Source organism: Protomyctophum bolini, assembly GCF_963924005.1.
Source record: "Protomyctophum bolini genome assembly, chromosome: 18".
In the NCBI taxonomy this organism is placed as follows: domain Eukaryota; kingdom Metazoa; phylum Chordata; class Actinopteri; order Myctophiformes; family Myctophidae; genus Protomyctophum; species Protomyctophum bolini.
This window is the reverse complement of record NC_137879.1, coordinates 17,605,271-17,627,542: the sequence shown is the minus strand read 5'-3', so window position 1 is coordinate 17,627,542 and position 22,272 is coordinate 17,605,271. Positions and strand designations below refer to the sequence as shown.

General features: G+C 44.5%; 1 protein-coding gene across 3 annotated transcripts in view; it reads right to left on the bottom strand.

The window, feature by feature from the left end:
• The window catches only part of rhbdf1b (rhomboid 5 homolog 1b), a 48,733-nt gene that overhangs the window by 3,797 nt on the left and 22,664 nt on the right, over nucleotides 1–22,272 (bottom strand). Inside the window, exons 2-17 of one of the 3 annotated variants that reach the window (XM_080789589.1) lie at nucleotides 21,209–21,374; nucleotides 20,776–20,915; nucleotides 10,730–10,967; nucleotides 9,291–9,497; nucleotides 7,202–7,324; nucleotides 6,688–6,830; nucleotides 5,680–5,934; nucleotides 4,745–4,856; nucleotides 4,221–4,295; nucleotides 3,657–3,818; nucleotides 3,130–3,230; nucleotides 2,882–2,945; nucleotides 2,091–2,185; nucleotides 1,758–1,833; nucleotides 502–602; nucleotides 179–332 (exon numbers count right to left, since the gene is read on the bottom strand). In XM_080789589.1, the coding sequence (XP_080645715.1) occupies nucleotides 179–332; nucleotides 502–602; nucleotides 1,758–1,833; nucleotides 2,091–2,185; nucleotides 2,882–2,945; nucleotides 3,130–3,230; nucleotides 3,657–3,818; nucleotides 4,221–4,295; nucleotides 4,745–4,856; nucleotides 5,680–5,934; nucleotides 6,688–6,830; nucleotides 7,202–7,324; nucleotides 9,291–9,497; nucleotides 10,730–10,967; nucleotides 20,776–20,915; nucleotides 21,209–21,343 (2,181 nt within the window). In that variant the 5' untranslated portion in view covers nucleotides 21,344–21,374. Of the gene's footprint in view, nucleotides 1–178; nucleotides 333–501; nucleotides 603–1,757; nucleotides 1,834–2,090; nucleotides 2,186–2,881; nucleotides 2,946–3,129; nucleotides 3,231–3,656; nucleotides 3,819–4,220; nucleotides 4,296–4,744; nucleotides 4,857–5,679; nucleotides 5,935–6,687; nucleotides 6,831–7,201; nucleotides 7,325–9,290; nucleotides 9,498–10,729; nucleotides 10,968–16,135; nucleotides 16,195–17,862; nucleotides 17,885–20,775; nucleotides 20,916–21,208; nucleotides 21,375–22,272 lie in introns of those variants that run through there. The other 2 variants (XM_080789591.1, XM_080789590.1) reach the window with 2 other exon arrangements.

Sequence of the window (22,272 nt, the reverse complement as noted above, 5' to 3'; positions counted from 1 at the left end):
TGTTTTATTATGGTCAATCAGGTCCAGGTTGGTTCTATTACCTTAGGTTACAGGTTGTGTTCATGAAAACGAGAATCAGAATGAACCAACTGCTTTCACTAAGTTCTCTTAGTTGAAAAAACAGACTCATGATCGCATAGTACTTTACAACAGTGGTTCATGCAGTGTAAAACTATACCTCAGCTCTGTAGGGCAGGAAAATGGCAGACGCCAGGTTCCCAGTGATTCCGCTGAGGATGTAAATGATGGAGATTCTCAGCCAGCCAGCTAGCTTCTCCAAGTCCCTCAGCACTGTCATCTGGAAGAGCACAGACACCAGGCAGTGCAGGATCCTACCAGGACAAATAATGTCAACATGGACAACAATTATCTACACTTGTCCATAGGTGCAGGTCAACCTTGAACTTGAAGTAATGGTGCATTTGATGTACCATTACTTGCGTGCGATGTATTTGATGTTTGAGATGTAGCAAAATGGAACAGAGAGGCAGAGATAGTCACCCAGCGTGGAGGAAGAGAGAGAGCCAGAGGCGGTAGAACTGGTCAGGGATCTCTGGGTTCAGGAAAGGCAGAAGGCCACACACATCATCCATACAGGCAACCTGATGGAGAGAGAGACTTCTTGTTCTTATTATTACTGTTGGTGCATTGCCTGGTCGGTGCGCGCCAGTTTTGCCGAACTGCTCATCTCATCAATTTCACACTCACTTTACTTCTTTGATAGTGAGGTTTCTGTGAAGTCGATAGGATGAACGGTTATCGAGGTATGTGAAGGAAAGACATACAGACAGACATACATACACGATGAGAGATTCCTGGAATGTATAGATAGATTTAAATATCATGTACTGTACACTGTTATTATGTACTGTACACTGTGTATGCTTCATCCATTTAGCAATATTGTCTCTGAACTTTCATACCATTATAGCTCATCAGATTGAAATTGAATTGAGTGTGAGGGAGGCAAGAAGAGAGACAGAAAGACAGACAGTATCAGCCATCTACTGTTTTGTGCTGTACTGCCATTGTGTTCTTTCTATTATTAAATAAATCAGGCTCCAGTGGTGCAATCGGTCAGTGCGTGGTACTTATCAGACAGTAACCAGCGAAGTACTGCCGAGGTTGTGAGTTCAAGCCTCACCTGGAGCCTGCGATCTATAAGTCTCAAGCTTGACTGCTATTCCACGTATTAAATTATTTACACACATTAGGTAACTCAGTAGTTTTCCCTGTCCTCTTTATACAGAGCTGCCAAACACCTTGACTTGACCGCTCTGCTGATCCAAGGCTCTGAACCTGACATGGTTATTCTCGTAGCAGAATAAGCATCAATGCTTTTTCTGCTACTCTATTCAGTGGAATTTACTCTGGGTGAGTGCAAATGGACTGCATTTATACAGAAATCTTCAACATGGTTACCCTTACACGTTTAATGCGGTACACATTCACACACCGACGACAGAGGCAAACATGCAAGGCACCAGAGCTGTTAGGGTTTCAGCGTCTTGCTCAAGGACACTTCGACACGCAACCAGTAGTGGGTGGGGAGAAGACTCAAGGGCACCTTCCAGCTCCCAGATGGCCACAGCTATTCCTGACTGAGCAACTGCCACCCATATCAGCTACATGTGTAAAATATCAACCAAATTCAAATAATGTGTAGGAGCTCTGTCCAAAACTCTGCCTGGGAGGCACATTCAGAAACAATAAATCAACCTTCAACAAGACTTGTTGAGTATATTTCCTCGTCTTACCTGTGAGCAGAGAGTGGCCTCCTCATGGAAGTACCCCTTCATGAAATCACAGTACTCTCTGGAAGTTATCTCACACCTACAACATCATGCAAGACATAGCTACAGTATAAGCAAATACTAGTTTATGGCAAAAAGAAAAACTAACTTTGTCATCCATTATCCTCTATTGATGGCATTATTCACTATGTGTTTTCTTTCTCACCAGTCAGGTTAGGTGAAGTACAAGAATATCAATATAACATTTGGGACAAGGACAAGCATTGTCAAGCAAGATTTGCTACCATAAATTTGCTATGGGAAAACAGAGGAATCTATCAAGACAGGCTCTCTTACCGTCCTTTGGTTCCAATGCAGCAAGGTCTTCCTGTGATGGCACAGTCTATGTGGGGAAGGTTGGTGTGGTTCCCAGAGTTATACCTCGTACACACCTACAGTTCATACAATTGGAACAGCTGTCAGCATCGTGTGTGTGTGTGTGTGTGTGTGTGTGTGTGTGTGTGTGTGTGTGTGTGTGTGTGTGTGTGCGCGCGCGCATGCATGCATGCATGTAACCAGTTTTACATGTTAGATCAAAGTCAAATGCTGACCCTCTGTGTTCATTTGAACCTATCAAGCTAATGAACCATATATTCCACTGTTACCGTGATACACACTCAGTGCCCTCTTGTTTAAGAAGATAACAGAGCTAAATTTGAAACCATTTGTATGTCAATAAGACTCCAGTGGAGCAATCGGTTAGTGTGCGGTACTTATAATTAGTAGAGTGATGCTGAGGTTGTGAGTTCAAGCCTCACCTGGAGCATGTGAGTTAAAGGTCTGGTGACATTAAATAAATGTTTTTGTAATATTTCTTATTTTTTGTAAGGTTTTCTGGCCACAATTGCACCCAAAGGGGCGATGATTAACAGGTAAAGTGCCATCCGCTGGTTAAAATAAGGCTTTTTCTTTTTTACAGTATGTGCTTTGGATAAAGGCACTACAAAAATGCAGAACCTTATCTGAAATATTCTAAAACTAAACTTTATGGACAGCAATAGGGAGTGGACTGCTAATGTCTCACTTAAAGACAAAGAACGATAAACCGTCCCTCACTTCACTATCAATACTGTGTTCCTACTACCTACAGGCCACTTTGTGATGTCATCAGGCCACTCGTGAGGTGAAACTGAGGCAGGCTCCAGACAAGTCCTATGAGAAGAAAAGGCAAGTGAGATGATCATTAAGAAGCTGCTCAGAGATGCAAAAGCAACGGTACATGGTCGTATCAGAGCCCCAACTGTACCAGAAGATGGTCATATCAGAGACCCAACAAAAACATATTATGAGTTATGACTTACAACCCATTTAATTGTACAGCTGTTAAAGTTCTTACCTTGGGTCCTGGTGGCACACTGCACCATGCTGGCGTAGTTTACCATCGAGATAAGGAACACTGGGGTGTTGAGGCCACTTAACCCACACTGCCAGAGTACTCTGTAGGAACACAGACAGATAGCCCTTGTGTCAGAGGTACAACAAGGTACACACAGTCAAACTCAGAGCTGATATACAGTAAAGCCCTCATTGCCCATTTAATTCTGAGTGTATACTAGTAACCAAATGGATTTGGTTACATTTGTTACACTCTCAAAATTGCGAATGAATAAATTAACATTAAGGATTTTAATCTGTACACAGCACATTAATCACTTGAATAAGATAGAGCACAGCATTTTGGGGGCCAGGGAAAAGCCTTTGCGGGAATGAAAATGCCAATATCTCCATCCCTGATGGACGCAGCTTGAGTGCGTACCGGTTCAAAAGAAATGCATGTAATATTCCCATTACAAACATCACATTTCCTTCAGTTGAAATTAACCAGAGGTTGTCTTGACCTAGTAGGGCCTTATTAAAACTAACCGAGCACTCTTCTTGGGAGGTCTGGAGGCAGCCGGAGCGGTCGTTCCTCACACAGCAGCCTGAGCCCTTCTCCCTGCCTCGCTTCTCCTGCATCAGCACATGAACCTCCTGGTCCTGCCGCATGCAGGGGGAGAACTTGGCCCCCAGGTGGATCAGTGCCTCCTGCAGAATGAATGAATGGTGTATGAAGCACGGGACTGATTATTATTACTCGTCATCATTATCAATAATCATTATTATTATTATAGATTTGATATAGTCCCTTCTTTGCGCGTCCTTGCACATGGAGACTAATCGTGAATCGTGGAGGACTGAGCGTATGCAGATTTCTATTCCAGACAATGATACACGACTCACATCAATACTTAGTGAAACTATCTGGTGGTGTAGTAGTGTCTAAAAACTGTACGGATGTACATCTTATTCCTTTTTTCTGAAAGTGTCTGAAACCCTGCATGCACACTCAGATCTCCACATCACTGTTTGAAGTAGACTATTTATATATTTATATTTTAACGGATAATTGAATTTTGATGATGAATCATGACAGCAGCAGGAACTCACTGAATCTGGCCCGACCCAGAAGTTTTCTTGTTGCACAAACTTGACATTTTCATAAACCCCCTTGTTCCTTAAGACCTGCAAAAGATAATAAGATCATTATAAAAAATAATAGTCTAAATATATTCACAGACAATTTTGTATCAGTATGGTATTGTAGTATTGCATGGTGGACATTGCTCTTGTCTTCATGTATGTAATATTGTTTTGTTCTTTGTGCTTTGTGCTTGCTGGGTCGCAAGACAAATTTCAGTGTGAACTGACAATAAAGTACCATATCATATCATATCATATCATATCATATCATATCATATCATCATATCGGTCTACAAGCTCACAACATTAATTGTGACCTTATGGATCTGCTATTTCTGCCAAATGTTTACCAATTTTAGGCAAATGTTGGCCAATTATTGTGACATGCCCAGAACAGGGATGAACAGTTCATGAACCTCATGTGGTGAACTACCAGGGTATTAAACACACAGCTAATCTAATCTAACCCAAGTGAATTGTACAGTACTTACTGAGTCCACAGTTTCGTGCTGTGAGAACCCTATGGGAGCAATGCCATAGATAGTGACAGCCAGGATGGTAATCAGCAAGTGGACAAATGTGATCCAGTAGGAAAAGAATGGCCTAGGACAGAACACACAAGTACCGTAACATTTTAAGCTGCATTTAAAATCTTGAAAGCGTGAAAAGTACAGATTGAGAAGGCATCTGTAGAATTGGCCTCGGGTCTTAATGGGTCAAGCCTCAAAAGGCTCCAGTAGTGCAATATGCAGCAGTACTTAGCAAACGGTGACCTGTGATGTTTAAAGCCACCAGGAGCCAAAACTTTTCAATAATGTAGCTCCTTCCCTTCTTCTGAAGTCAGAGAATAGGATGAATATGTAGGTCGAAACGTTGCTATTTGTTGCCTCTAAATAAAGTAAGTCTCGGAAATCTAGAAACTAGTGTGCGGATGTTCTTTCTCTTCCTTGATGTTTGCCTTGATGCCTGACATATAGCACCTGGCATTGAGATGTGCACACAATCTTCTCTGTGAAGAGAAATGGATGAAGACAGTTCACTCTAGCAAACCTTAAATAAAGGCAAGTTTGACAGATCTGTCAAATATATTTCATATATAGACAGCTCTCATAGAAGTGGTGTGTGTACTGTGTAGTAAAACAAGTGGTTTGGGACTAGGTGGATTCTTAGGTGCCTATATCGGGAACACAATTAACCTACAATTTAAAAATCCATTTCTTGGGAACATTAACAACGTCTGAATCCAATAAGAGCTGTGTTAAAAAGTGCTAAAAACGCTGAAATCATCACTTGAAAAATAAAGTCAAACTCCTTGACGTGATTAAATATGTCATCATATCCAATCAGGCAACCGTCTTTAATCATCATCCTGGCCAGCACAAGATAACGCTTTGGGCCCCTTTTCAGCTGCCATAGCATACTGCACCTATGGTCGTCCATGTCCTCCATCTGCCGTCGGACAAAGCTGTCAATGCGTGTGCGGTATGTGCGATTGGTGAGCCGGCCGACGATGCCCAGGCCATACGGTCTCTTCTCCCGGGCGAACAGCTTCTTGACCGGCACGCCGATGCGCTGGCCACGTGGCTGGCTACCGTTGATGCTAACCACCTCCTGACGCAGACGTACCTTCGGCTGGACTAAAGGTCCTTCTTTGGACTTGCGCCAGCCTCGCTCCAATGGCCTGGGAAGATGGATGGGAAGAGGGGAGGAGGGAGGGAGGTAGGGAGAAAAGGAGTGCATAGGGGGAGAGGGTAGAAGAGTCAGGGGGATTAAACACCTTCATTCATGTGTAAGATGTAACATTATCAAAAATGTTTTAAAATGTTATTAGGATTTACTTTTGATTCAATCCCTTGAATCTCTCTTCCATACATACAACTCATAGTTATACGGGCCTGGCACAGTTAATATAGAAGAATAATATACAGTAGCTAGTAGTGAGACAAAATCACGAATTTCATGCCGAGTTTGTGAATTCGAGCTTCACCTGGAGCATGTAGGTTTTAGGTTTCATCATGCTTGACTGCTGTTCTGAGTTTGGGATACACTCATTAGATAAGTGCTTTTCCCTGCCTTCTTTATACTGAACTGTCAAACACCTTGACTTGACCTTTCTGTTAACTCATGGGTCTGAAAATGGCAAGCATCAATGCTTATTCTGCTACTGGCAATGCTACTCCATTCTCTGTAATTCACCCTGAGTAAGTGCAAATGGACTGCATTTATATAGCCGTTTTCAACAACTCACATGTGCTTTAAGGTAGCACGGAAAGGCGCCAGTGGTTATACTTTAGCTATTGAAAAATAGCAGATCTACAAGCAGATCTAACTTGTTTGGCTTATTGTCTCACAGCCACCCACGTTGGCTGTGGTGCAAATTTGTTAGATTGTGTGTGTGTGTGTGTGTGTGTGTGTGTTTGTGTGTGTGACCCACAACATGAGGTGACTCCTCTCCAGCTCAGTCCTATCCAGGGCACTTCCTGTGAGGTCGCAGTCTTCCGCCTCGTGAATGGCTGCTTCCGACGGCGTCTCAAATACCTCATCAGTGTAGATGGAACACTCATCGTGTAGACCCTCCTACACCAGAGAGCACAGTTACATCAATTGTGGACTGCACTGCTCTGAAATATGAGTGACATTGGTATTGTCAGTGGCCTCACAGGCACTTTCAGTGAAAAAGGTCTCTCATGCCTGCAGTTGTCAAGCTTTTTAATAGATAGATAGACTTAGCGGTGACTGGGAAGTGACTGTAATATAAACATGGGGGGAATTGGCAACAATTCAATTGGGGGGTGGGGAGGTGGGAGTAGTTGTTTATGAGTTTATTTTAGTTTAGATTATCTTAGATTACAATGTGTATCTAAAATAATCAAAACTAAAGCAAAATAGCCAATTAAAAGACATGCTACGTGATGAAGTTTGCTGTGCTAAAGTAAAGCCAACTTTACCCTGGCGAAGAAGGAAGTGTCCAGCTCATCAGGGAAGTCACCTGTGTCGTCCTCAAAGAAACTAGGAGGCATGAAACTCCGCCTGCGACAGCGCCCGCCAGTGCTTTCACGCAAGGTCCGGCCCTGAAACACACACACACACACACACACACACACACACACACACACACACACACACTGGCGGTAAATTAAAATGTACCTTATTGATCGATGAAAGATAGTGACAAGTGACAGTGATGATTACGTGTACATGTGTATGCGAATCAGTGTGTGTGTGTGTGTGTGTGTGTGTGTGTGTGTGTGTGTGTGTGTGTGTGTGTGTGTGTGTGTGTATGTGTGTGAGACACACACACAGAGTTACTGTCGAAGTGTCCTTGAGCAAGACACTGAACCCCTAATTGCTCCCGATGTGCTAGTTGGTGCCTTGCATGGTTTCCGCTGCCATCGGTGTATGAATGGGTGAATGTAATGCACAATCTATGTAAAGCGCCTTGGATAAAGGCGCTATATAAATGCACCATTTACCATTTACCATTTACACACAGTGGTCTGGTCACCAGGGCAAGAGATTAATTCTCAATATGACAAATCCAGATCAGAGTTTACATAACCTTTACACACGCATGCACGCACGGCGCACGCACGCATGTCAGGTCTACTGCAGAGGCATAATGCATATGTGCATGCATGATTGATTGATTGCTTGCTTGATTGATTGATGTTTTTGTTGACAAGAAATGCATGTAAAAACGAATACTTTTGTCACTGAAGATATTCAGCAGTGTAAGTGAGGGTGACTTGCGTACAGTAATACTGTAGCTGGTCCATTTAATATGGATGCTGTCTATCTCTGTCTTCTGTTTGTCTCAGGTTAGAATCCTCTGATAGGACAGATGAATACCGGAAGACTCGGAAAGTGAAAAAGACTCGCCAAAAGGGGAAGAAATCTCTCCCCCCGAAAGTGAAGACGACCCCATTCCGAGCGATTCGATGCCGATGGAGAAATCCCACATAGTTAAATTACCTCATAGTCATGCGCTGTTGGTCGATGAAGAATTATAATCTAAGGTTTGTCAATCATATTATGGTTTATGGTTGAAAGTAAGCCATAATAAGTAAACTTTAAGAAAAGATCTGCAGTCATTGTGCTGCAGACAGTGCAGAGTGCATGAGAGCAGCTCCGCTTGCTAATTGAGTTGACATTTGCGCAACTTCACTGCATGGCATTACAGTAATTAGTTATTTGCCAGCACCTGCTCCAATATAGGCTTAAATCAAACTTTATTTACATAGCACATTTAAAACAATAGAAGCTGACCAAAGTGCTGTAGGCCTACAAGTGGAGCATCACCATCGGCACACAAAAAGAACATAATAAAAAAAAAAACACAGGCAAATAGTATAGGCTACATAAGTACAATAATACGATCAGGTGCAATTAAATGCCAAAGAGAAAAGGTGTGTTTTCAGTAGAGATTTGGTCTGGGTCTGTAGGAGCTGCTCTGCATGGGAGTTCACAGTGATGGAACAGGTCAGTCTTCAGACAAGAAAAATAAAGATATCGCTGGCAACGGCAAAATCAGTTCTCCGCATCGCCAAAATAAATCTATAGGTCTAGTTTCATTGCAGATCTTTGAATTTTCGGTGCGCGCACTCACCATGTGAATCCAAGCAGGTCCTCACAAGTATAGGTACACCGCCAGGCTCCACAAGGTTCTCAGCGCAATGGCGCATCGATAAAAGTTGGGATTTCACTAGTGGCATTATTCAGGCAATACTCAACAGATTGTTATAATTCCAAGTGATCTATAATCTGTGAAGTATATATTTTCATTTGGGTGTAAGTAATGTTTTTATATGACTTAGCAAACATGGTAGCCTATATTTAATGTCCACTGAGCTGTGGTGCGCTTGCCTACACTCTCTCAATGAAGTGAAGAAAACTCGCCAGAATGTGAAGAAGAGTCGCCCCGGGTAAAAGTGGCGAGTCTTCTTGTTACCGGACAGATACACACACACAAGCACGCACGCCCGCACACACACAGTCACACTCACACACACACACACACACACACACACACACACACACCTTCATCAGGGCTGCTGCGGCCTTCAGGCTCATGAGGGCGACGGACTCGCGCTTGCGTCGTCTCGGCAGCCGGTTGAGGGCAGAGCGGGAGCTGGAGAAGGAGCAGAGAGAGGCAGCGCCGGGCGTGATGGGAGTCTGAGGAACGCTGAAGCCGTCCACCTCCTCCACCATGCGGAAGGCCCGGCCCCGGGCCAGCGGGTCCACGATCTACACGCAACGAAACGCAGACACACGGAAATGCTATTAAGAAAACTTATTTTCCTGGCATGTGTGCTGTTTTCAAACCTGAGGGCAGGCAGTGAATTATCAATATTACTGGCATTGAGACATGCAGTAGGTGCGTGTGTGTGTGTGTGTGTGTGTGTGTTTGTTTCAGTGGCGTGCACAGATAGACACTAGGGGGTGCTAGAGCACCCCCTGCCTTTTCCCTCTGGACAAATGTGCCCTTTTGGAGAGAAAAAAAATAATACAGTTTTTTTTTCCTTTTTGGTACAGTGTACACTGTGTACAGTATGTGGACCATTGATCAATTCTTGATACAAAGCTTCTAACATATTATTTAGGCCCCAAAATCTATAAATCTCACACTATTAAGGCAACCGGCCGGTTCCACACACTGCACAAGGTGCCCTTTTTCTTTCTTGAGCACCTGCCCCTCTAAATGTCTGTGCACGCCACTGGTGTGTTTGTTTGTGGGGTCAGGGTGGGGGTTGGGAGGACAACACAGGTGAAGGCTGTGTTAGTGTTGGATTCTATGCCAGCAGGGGTAGGTGTGGTGCTGCAGGTGAATGTTTGTAGTGAAACTGGACAACAATCAGTCGCCTGCTGGAGTTAAATTAACTGCAACGTTGGTGGAAACACAGTCGAGCACAGCAGGAGAAACAGCAGGGGATTACACAGAACACGCGTTATGACATCGGCTGACACACGTCACACGGGTCCAAGCAGTCCATGGCAATGCAAATAGGTAAAGCATGCACCTTGACTGTGTATGATAACAAGAAAGAAAGAACGATAGAGAAAGAAAGAAAGAAAGAAAGACAGACAAAAGGAAATAAATTCAAAAGGAAGCAAAAGAGTAAGAAAAAAATAAATATATTCTTGATTCTTGAGAAAGTAAGAAAGAAAGACAGAAAGAAGAGAATATATTTTAATTAAAAAAGAAATAAGATGGCCCGGATGGTTAGCTCAACCGTTTGGACACCTAGGCTGCCAAGCCAGCCGGACGGCGTGCCGCGAGTCCGACGGCTTTCCTGTCTGACTACTGCTCCCTATCAATAAAGGCATAAAAAGCCCCAAAACAAAAATAAGATAAGATAAGAATGGCTCCCCCCATGCAATAAGGATGCATGATCAACCTCTCTGCCTCTTGCTGGTACATTGTACATCCCTCTACACACAGCGTGTCCCGCCCTCCACCCCAGGTGCAGCGGCCGTACCCTCTGCATGCCATAGTGCTGGTGGAGGAGGTGACTGGGGTGGTGCGGGGGCAGGTAGAGGGGAGGCGGGGTCTCGGTGCTGGCCAGCGACAGGTTGTCCTGGCTGGACAGTTCCATCTCCCTCATCACCTGGGCCTTCAGGCCACCGTACAGCTGGCTGCAGTGCTGCAGGCTCCGCCGTCTCCATCGCTGGGTGCTGTCGCTGTCCTTACTCACCCCGAACCAGTCGGCCGTACCCCTGAGGACCAGAGAGATGGAGAGCGTTTGGTGAGATGGATCGGTTTGCTTGGATGGATGATGTAGTGCATGGTGGATGGATGGATGGATGGATGGGTGGATGGATGCAAGGATGAGAGTGTATGACTGTAAAGCAGGGTTCTGCTAATAAAGAACATTTTGTGCCAAGCCTTTTCCCGGTTAGGGAATGAGGTCAAAGGTTAAACAGAGGAACACACACACTATAAACTTTATTTATATAGACCAAAGTGTTTAGAGGACGCAGTGTAATGCCTTTGGACATGAGGCCAGGAGTGACATTTCGTTGCCATCAGGCAGAAAACTCCATATTTTAACTTTTTACGTCCCCCGTCCCCCCGTACCTCAATTCCCTATTTTGTCATAACTACAGTGTCAGACAAAAGTAGCAAACATTTGTATTATTCAATTATTTTTAATTATAATTATAGTTTTGGATATGTGAGGTTTCCACCCAACAGCAGCAATTTGCACCTACCCTATTTAGCCACGTCTTCCTTGACCTAGTGAACAATGACTATATGTATCTCCTTTCCTGTCAAAACTGTTGTTAGAAGATTGCATTTTTAGTAGAATTTAACAGCCTCATATTTGTTGATACAAAAACATTTAATAAAAAGTAAGTTATCGCTGTACGCAGCAGCTGTGCCATTTGCAGTTGACTACCATGAAGTGGGTTGATCCGTCCAAACCCTCCTCCTGAAGTGACCTTTAAATGACTCCAGAAAACAACAAAGCAACAGAACATGGCCCAGCCGCTAGATAAAGCTCCTTGTGCAACATGTCTACACGCAGGATTAAGACGTACTGATGCATTCCAGCTTTCCCTCCCTGTAATGCACACTCATCCCACTCTTGCACACGATATTAACGGTGTCCCCTTGTATTTGCTCTTGGGATATTCACCCGGTACATTGGGGCTCATGCCTGTAAATTGTCCTCTGCATTTACCAGTCCTAACGTTTAGGAGCAGTGGGTGCTATTCGTACAGCACCGGGTCAGTGTTTTGTTCAGGGACATTATTGGACACATCTGTCTTCCCAATGAGCTATATGGCTGCCACAGTTCTAACATCAAACTAATATTTAAGTGGTATCTACATGCAAATGATTTCTGATAATGATAGAAGCTGGAACAGAGGAAATCCAGAGTGAATGAGACGTTGTGTCCTTACACAGCGTCTGTGTCAGTCCCCTCTTACTGTACGTCATGGTGTCACCAAGACAGGAAATGAAGAGACTGATGTGCTCTGCCAGATGGGCCGTCTGACCCACTTACACAGTGTGTGTGTGTGTGTGTGTGTGTGTGTGTGTGTGTGTGTGTGTGTGCATGTGTGGATAACTAGTTTTACACATTACATGTAAATCAAATGCTGCTGACCCTCCTGAGGGTCCTGAGGGGTAATTTTATAATTTATGTGTGTGTGTGTGTGTGTGTGTGTGTGTGTGTGTGTGTGTGTGTGTGTGTGTATGTGTGCATGTGTGGATAACTAGTTTTACACATTACATGTAAATCAAATGCTGCTGACCCTCCTGAGGGTCCTGAGGGGTAATTTTATAATTTCTGTGTGTGTGTGTGTGTGTGTGTGTGTGTGTGTGTGTGTGTGTGTGTGTTCCTTACTTGTGAATGTACCAGGCAGTGTGAAACATGGTCAGAGGAAGAGAAGAGGAGGAAGAGGAGAGGTGAAAGAGTTATTTCAGTGAAGCAGAGCCAAGTACGGGGGGAGCTGTTTGGAGAAGACTTCAAGAGAACGTGTGGTAATAAACACTTTGGGGCCTCATCACTGAGAAACACACCAGCTGCGGAAGCCTTTTAAGGCTGCACAAGAAGGCAGAGATGATGGGCTGGGGTGAACCCTGCGACTCTGATTTAGTTTTTCTCCCAGAGGGGCAATGTTTTTAACGAGACATCCCTTATAGTCACTTAGAGTGAGATTGAGTGAAACAAAGTAGATCAGAGTGATTCATATATGAGTTCTCACGGTCGCCGGGAAGATCCAGATGTAAATACAAATCCAGATGTAAATACAAACCTATACTGTCTACCTACAGTATAGGTAGACAGGGGAGAGAGGGCTGGTGATAGAGGGAGTTTGATGCTGCAGAGACAAGCAGAGAGAGTATGAAAGACACAGAAGTGAGAGACAGAGGGAGAGAGAGAAAAATACATAGAGGGAAAGAAATTGTAAGCACAGGGAGGTATTCAACAGGAGGCAGAGAAAAAAAGAGGGTAGGAGGAACATAAAGAGAGTGGGAAGAATGAAGAAAGACAGACAGACAGGGGAGAATGTTTATTTTATTTTTCCATCACACACGTACATCTCACCACTATTTTGTGGTCACATATTCATTCACACAATTCTGAGGTGAATTCTTAGGACGAAAGAAAATATCAAACATCCATCAACACCTAGCCTTTGTAGGCTAGATTTCCAAAGGTTTGGTTAGTAAAATGTCAAAGGAGCACTAGGCAACATTTCTTTATTTTTATCAGTGCGCTTGTAGTATAATTTATGAAGAAGAAAAAATATAAAAATATGAAATATGTAGATAAAATATGCATGCCTATACCAGCGAACATATAAATGTGTCTTTTTCGGTGGGTTTGCAAACAAACTTCTTGCTCAGCCTCCATGGTTCACTGGAGGACTGTGTGTTTACCGTGTTATTTTCTACCTTGCATGCTATCTTCTGCAGTACTACACTACACACCAATTCTTTTTTTAGAACACCCAGTAATTGTAGAATAGTGGGGAGGAAGTGCATGCATACACAAATGGAATGTGCATATTGGGTGTGTGTGTGCGTGAGTCTGTATGTCAATATTGAGCTGCTTGTCTTGTGGGGACATGCACAACTGTCTTACAGCAAGCAGAACTATTAAACCACCCAAACACAACCACACTAAAACAGTTGGAAGCAATTGACAATGCCACATCAGTGAGCACCTCTGTCCTCCAGGCTACTGTAACAAGCTACATATGTACATGTCATTATTACTGACAAGCTTACAGTGGCTTCACCCACAAAAACTACAACTCCAAATACCTTCCAATGATGTGGACCACAATGGAAACAAGCAAAGGCTTTTTTGTGTCTAAGTCCATTTGGCGTTTTTTTTAAATGATGTCATTTTCTGTAATTTTCTTAAACTGCCAATAAAGTATTCTATCTATCTATCTAACCAATTGCCAATCAAGAACTAAAATGCAATTAGGATGCCGGTTTTGGTGCTTCACTAATGACCTTTCGGAATTCCGAAAGGGTCTAGGGATAACGGTATCCAGGGTTCCTTGAAAGTTAATGTGCCTTCTCCCTTTCACCCGCTGGTACCACTCTCTGGTCTCGGACAAATATAACGTTGCTAAAGTGTTGCAGAGAGATTTCAGTGATAATCTGAAGTTCTGAACTGCATTAGGGTCCAATAGAAAACGTGTTGATCAGCGCATGTGTACGTGTTGAATCACTCTCGTCTGCGTAAGCACATACTGATAACCTTGTACCATGACCATGGTCAGACTTGCACAGACTGTGCACAATGATACAAGATTGTTGTTCTATTCCTACTCATTCTGTTATTTTCCTTGTCTCATCTAGTCACACCATGATATGTCCAATACTATATATTCTCTATCATGTGTGGAATACATTTCAGAACTTGTGATGTGATACTGCCTGCCCTGGTGTCATCTTGTTCTCTGCGCTCCTCACTCAACTGAACCATCACTCACCACCATTGGTTAGACAGTGGAGCCCCTTACACCAGGCTTACACCGGGGCTCCACTGTGGAGCTCCACAGTGGAGCCCCTTACACCGGGTCTCCACAGTGGAGCTCCACAGTGGAGCCCCTTACACCAGGCTTACACCGGGTCTCCACTGTGGAGCTCCACAGTGGAGCCCCTTACACCGGGTCTCCACAGTGGAGCTCCGCAGTGGAGCCCCTTACACCGGGGCTCCACTGCAGCCATCGGGTGTCTGTCAGCGTTGCATCATCGTCAACGCAGGGAATGTTCCCTTTTTAATCAATGGAGGGTGCTCCACTGCAGACGGTTGCGTTTGGACGGCGTCTGGGGACCCATTTTCCCCGGTTCATTTTTTGACGCTGTCCAAACACAACGCAACGCACTCATTGGAGCCCTGGCGTTAGGACCACATAGATGGAGAACTAATCCAAAACAATATACAATGAACTATTGAAAATACTAATAACATAATAAGTTACCACCAGTCTGAGTTCCAAGCTCCTGTTTTTATTTACCCGATGCCTTTTTAATTTTTTATTGTATTAGTTACCTTTTCTTTCTGTGTGTTTTTACCTTGATGTGTTGTGCAATATGTGATGCTTTGTGTAATGTGTTTATATCTTGTGCAATGTGTTTATATTTCGGGTTTTTTCTCATGCTGTACAGTGCTTTGGTCGGCTGTTGGCTGTTTTATATGTGCTTTATAAATAAAATGGACTCAACCGAAGAACTCGGTTGAGTCGAGCATTACAGGAGATCTATACAGGCAACTTTTTTGATGTGAGAGACGGACATTATTCCTGAGTGCTTTTCAGCCGTTCCATTCTTTATACAGCACGCTTCAAGTCTATTTTTGAGTGGTGCTAGCCACTCCTATAGACAGCAATGTGTGTCTGTCCCTGTGTCCGTCCGAGTACCGTCTGTATGTCTGAGTACGGACATACTCATAGATAGCGTTTGTTGACCACCAAGTGTCACTGTTGTCACTGCAGCCACCACCACACACACACACACACACACACACACAAAGGGAGGCCAGGGAGGAGAGCTTGTACAGTACAGTACAGTACAGTACAGTACAGTACAGTACAGTACAGTACAGTACAGTACAGTACAGTACAGTACAGTACAGTACCACTCAGTTCAGACGGGTCTGATTTTTACCCCTATGTGTGAGTGGTGTGGAAATACATTGGCTGCTATGCAAACTTTAAGACTCATCATGCTTACAGCATGCCACAGTAGCTGTGCAGATGCCAAGTTAAGAGTGCCATAATACGTAAGAGGCAAACATCCATCTTGACATTGGTATTTGTCTGCATGTAAAGCACTTTGAGCATGTCAATAATAATTAAAAAAATCTCGAATTAGATTATTACCATTATTAACATTATTGAACCACACTCACTTATCCAGAGAGCTCCAGGAGGGGGTTAGGGTCATCACGGTCGGGTAGCAGAGACCAACACCATAGCGTCCTCACTTACCCCTGTGACCTGTGCATCATATCTGAGCCCTAACCTCAAGCTGTTCCTCGCAGCCAGGTCACATCGGGATGTGACCACAATGGGTCACACTGTACAAGGTTCCATATGGGGATTTTACAATATTCAGGCCAGCTCCGGCTTATACGGTGATTGATACGGAACAGCGAGGGCAGATCCCGGACTGTTCACGGCAGTATCTGCACGCCTTGGAGATTGCCTCGCACTAAGGTTCTGGCGTCTGGCGATTGCACAAGGAGCAATCCTCTCGTCAGGGGTCAAAGGTCAGAGACAAGCAGCTAATCCCTGCCGTTGATCTCCCATGATAGAAAAGGGAATCCCGGTGATGGTCTCTGACACAAAAGGTCCTATCTTCTGATCACTGACTCCAGTGGCGTATGGAGTCCATTGATAATGAGTACCGTTGGTTACAGTGTTGATCTCTCTTAGTGGTGGCTCTGGGGTTGTCAGGGGAAAAACAATCCACTCAGGGTGGTGGTCTTGTTATAACTAAGAGAGGCAGGGTTGACCGTTGATTTAAAAAGGGGTTAGAGACACACGGGTACATAAGTAGTCTCAGTGGCAGCTGGAGCATCTCAGACAGTAGGTTGACCCCTACACAGACAATCCCAGGGGAGGTGATGCTGGGATGTCGTCTCAGATCTCAGCAGAGATTTGTTCTCTTTGGCGGTGTGTGTGTGTGTGAGTTTGAGTGTGAGTGCGTGCGTGTGCGTGCGTGTGTGTGTGTGTCCTCTCAACAGCCCCCTGTCTTCGTGGAATGAAGAGACTGTGACCCACTGGGCAACAGGAAGGGAGCAGCTCTGATCCTCTTTCAGGTGACTAAATCACTGTCTCAGTCTCGCGCGGGGAATGTCTTTCTTTTTTCGGTCTCTCTTTTACGTCTTCTCTTTTCTCTGTTGCTGTCTCACCATCTCTGCTTTTCCTCCTTTTGTTTTCTCTTCTGAGCATCCCTTGGTCACATGTTTTTGTGTCTCTCTGTCGCATAGGTATCTTTCAACTTTCTCGCTTTCCCTCACTGCCTTTTGCTGTCACACTTTTGGTCTCTTTGTATCACTGAGCCCCCAAATCCATCCCCCTCTCTCCTGTTTAGTGTGTGTCTAAACACCAGCTCCCCCAATAACATACCAGCCGGTCACAGGAAGAGAGATTAACAAGAAAGAGAGGGAGAAGAAAAGTGGAAGGATTGTACACACGAGGAGGACAGAGAGAAAGAGAGAGAGGGAGGCAGAGAGGGCGATGGGACTTGCCTGGACATGAAACTCTAGGAAATAGAAGGAATACACACACATACACTTACACACATACATAAGAGTGATCACAGCCACACACAGGCAAACACACGACACATTTGCACCCATTCAGCTACTCAAAGACCCACATTAAAAAACACACAAACAGTGAACATGACATCACTGTACACCACTCAGTAAAAATCTCAGTATTCATTTAACTAAGATTGTACTACTGGAACCAAATACACCCATGAGGTTCATTTGGTTACCGTACATTAATTATCACAGTGTACATTTGGAACAAGCTCAGTCATGACAGAACATAGAGTCACAACGTGTGCACGTTTGTTCCAATGATCTTAGACAAAACAAACAGTAACAAACGCCTACACACCTACCATTAGAAGCATAATGTTATCGCGGTACAGCTTTTATCCTTCTGACTCCTTCCTGAGCTGTCAGCTTCAATGGATGATCCTCCACATGAAAAGTCTCTGACTCACAAAACCCTGAAGGTCCATTTCATTTCCCCATTAGAGTTTGCAGTGTGGCAAGTTGCCCCCCCCCCCCCCCTTCCTGTTATCCTCCAGATGCACTGTCCCTATAGTCACAAGGTCAAACAAGGCTTGACAATGTCATATGAATCACAGGAACAGGGATGCGTGAGTGGATAGACACAGACGCACGTCGCATACTCAAATATATACACATGCATAGACACACACCCATGCGCACATAGTATCATACACACACACACGCACACACACACACACACGCACACACACACACACACACACACACACACACACACACACACACACACACACACACACACACACACACACACACACACACACATCACCATTATTTCAGAATAAGAATTATTGAGCTACTTTTAAATGGTAATGTATCTGCATGAGCAATGTTTATCCAGGTAATGTACTGCTGACCACAAAGACACAACATCTTGACTTTCATTCCTGAACACGTACAACTGGGGCATGAGGTTCATGTCAACCGCTCTGACTCAATGAAGCAGCAGAACCGCAAACAAAATGTCTACAATAATAAATAAATGGAGGAAGAGAATGCTGAGGATTCCAAATGGCTTGATCAAGCATAACAAGTCCATGTGCAGTTTTATCATGCATCAAGCTTCATCATGCATTTATTTAACCTCCAAACAAAAAGAGGTAGTTGTGTAGTTGTGGTTCACATGCTGCATTAGACATGAAGATAACCAAGTTCATGAGTGTATGTTTATAGTGTTTATAGTGTATGTGCTTGTGTGTCTGAGTGTGTGCGTTTTACTGTGTTTGTGTGTATACAAAACAACAAAATCACAGTTTTTCAGACCCTACAGAGAATCCAGACTATCCAGATTATTTACGTGCTAAATTGTGAAATTCTAAAATTCAAGCTTGAACAGACCTCCTACCTGGATTTTCATGTTTCAAGTGGGCGAGAATTCAAAAGTGGTGGGATATTCTGACAAGGCTACAGACAATGAACAGCTTTAACACACGGCGGTAATGATCTTGCGAATTGCGATCTTGCATTAAACAATGTGAGTAACAACTAGATATGCTTATCTTATGTATGACCTGCACCTGAAGTGCATGTCCTTTGTCTGTAATTGATCTGTATGATGTATGCCTTCACGGCAGCTAAAGGGGCTTTAGAATAAAAGGGATTTAGGGCGTGAATGTGAAGTACAACAAAAGCTACAGGGGGGGTCCCCGGCCGTAAATCTTTTTTTGCAGGGTTAATGCCGGCGTGCTGCCATATCCATTTTCCTGGAGCAGTGGTCTTTTGAAGTATTCTGCGTACTTTGAAAGACCGCAGGTGTGATCTTTGATTAGACTTCAGTTATTGTGTGTTGACCTCTACAGCACCCACCCACAGAGACCTCTACAGCACCCACCCACAGAGCACACCCATGTGCACGCTTGACGGCGTTTCATCTTTGTCTCCCTTTATCTACCCCCCCCCCCCTCCCCCCCACACCTCCTGCCTCTGATCCTTTGGCCCCGACGAGCGACAACTCATCATCTTTCAGAGATATATTTTCCTTCATGCGAGCATGTGTTATTTTTAGCCGATGTCCCGATGCGCAGTGGAATGAGTTCGCCAAAATAATAAGCTTCAGCATTGAATAGTGCCCGATTGGAAATCAACACTTATATCTGTGTGTATCTCATTTTAAAAACTACCTCCTAAAAGTGTTTTTTTACCCGTTCATCACTTAATCCACTATAGTGACATTTCTTGGGATGTACATGTTCCTAATGAGAAAGGTTTCTCTCTTGAACAAAGGAATCAACAAGTCACTGATAATGTTTATCATTTGGGGCCCTTCTTTCACTCCTCCATCCTTCAATCATCACCCCTCCTCCCTCTTTCCACTCGTATTCTCCTATTTCCATCTCTCCCTTCTTCTCTGCTCTCTTTTTTTCTCTCTTCTCTTCTCTCCTCATCGCCTCTCTCTCTTCCTTTCTCCTTCTCTCCATTGCCCCTCCCTCCCTGCCTCCATGTCTATCTCTCTCCTCCAGGCATGTACCTGACCTCCCTGCCTCCATGTCTATCTCTCTCCTCCAGGCATGTACCTGACCTCCCTGCCTCCATGTCTATCTCTCTCCTCCAGGCATGTACCTGACCTCCCTGCCTCCATGTCTATCTCTCTCCTCCCTGCCTCCATGTCTATCTCTCTCCTCCAGGCATGTACCTGACCTCCCTGCCTCCATGTCTATCTCTCTCCTCCAGGCATGTACCTGATGATTTGTTTGGGGATGGAGGAACGTCGCCCGCTGAGTATTTTGGGGACACACGAGCGCCTGCGTATTGACTCCCTCCTGGGGCCCTTAGGGGGGACGGTGTTGACCCGCTCAAAACGCACTTTCTTCTCACTACACAGTACACACGCACGCACACATACATGCACAGATGCACACAGAGATACACACACATACAAATACAGACAACACACACACACACACACACACACACACACACACACACACACACACACACACACGTGGATGCCGACACACATGCACATGTACATGCACATGCGTACACAGGGAAGCGATGGGGAAAGACCAACCGTACACATGTGGAAGACGGACGGGAGAGGGAGAGAAAGAAAGGAGAAAAGAAAGCAAGGTTGAGCATTGAAATCAGGTCAAATTCCACTTTTAGTTTGTTAGTCTGGAGGTATTAGTCAAAGTAAATAATGTAGAAAGGCAAGCAGAAAGCACCCAGAGAAGTATGTGTGTGTGTGTGTGTGTGTGTGTGTGTGTGTGTGTGTGTACCTCTTGATGGAGTGTGTGATGGATGGGAGTCTCTGTAGAGGAGGTCTGAGGTAGTTGTTGTCCAGGGCAGAGATGGCCGTCTGGGCGTTCTCTCCTGGCATACTGACGCTCCGCAGGAAGCCCTGGGGACACTTCATAGGCTGAGGGGGCGCACGCACACACACACAAACACATAAATCCACTAATTCATTATGGAACACTCGACATGTTTTTTGTAAGCATACAGTATGTTACAACTTAAATGTACACACACCTACACCATGTTGTACATTCCTCTGTAGAACATGATTAGTGTGGGTGTGTCATCAGGAAATCGTGTTTATCTGTCTGTGTGTGTGCGTGTGCGTGTGCGTGTGTGTGTGTGTGTGTGTGTGTGTGTGTGTGTGTGTGTGTGTGTGTGTGTGTGTGCGCGCGCGTGAGACAGTGTGTTTACCTGTGTGACCGTTAGTGTGGGTGTGTCGTCGGGGGTGAGATGGATGGCAGGGATGTCGACTCTGAGCCATGGCGGTTTCTTCCTCTGCAGACTGCTGTTTCTGCAGCCCTCCCCGCCCTGGGTCTGCTCAGCCATGCTGCTCACCACCGTCCCCTGCGCCTGCCAGCTGAAACCACAACACACAACACCGGGGCAGTGGTGTTAGCGCAGTGGTAACCATGCAGCCGCTCCATTACGGTCTATGCGTCGATCGTCAAATACGTCACAGTAACATACGTTTGATTAACAAAGCAAAAAGTGGAACAATACAATCACACACACACACACACACACACACACACACACACACACACACACACACTGCTTGTTCACAACGATGAAGCTAGGTGCAGGAGACATATTTTGACTCACCAAACCACTTGAACACAGTTCAGTTGCAAGTAATTCATATCATACAGAACATACTTACACTATAAACTGGTATACACATATTTTTGAGTGTTGTTACGTGCTTGTGCACATTTACATGAGCTCCCAGGTATGTAAAAGGTAATTGTCTCTGTGAATGATGCAATTCCATCCTTCCAGCCCATCCCGCAATGTAGTGTTCTCTTGTTTCCTCTTCCTGTTCTTCTGTGGAGCAGTTACAGTGAATGCTGACATGGCCACACTGTCCCTGAACCGTTAGGCAGACAGGTGGGAAAATGTACGAACCCTTTCTCAGTGCTATGTTATGATATTAAGACTATTCTACACATTGCATTGAACATGACAACATAAAGCCAAATGTAGTGTCGCACCACTGTTCATTGTACGCAGGATTTCATTCAAAGCAAACAACAACCGCTAATTTCACTGAACCCCTATCGGAGAGATAAGTGCTGATTACCACTGTTTGTTTTGAAGCTCCCTCCACTGGGAGCTTAAAACTCATGCTCCAGGTGAGGCTCGAACTCACAACCTCGGCATCACTCTGCAGGCTACTGTCTTATAAGTACCGCGCGCTGACCGATTGCGCCACTGGAGCCCGTTTGCCATTGTTGACCAGAGTTCTATGTGACAAT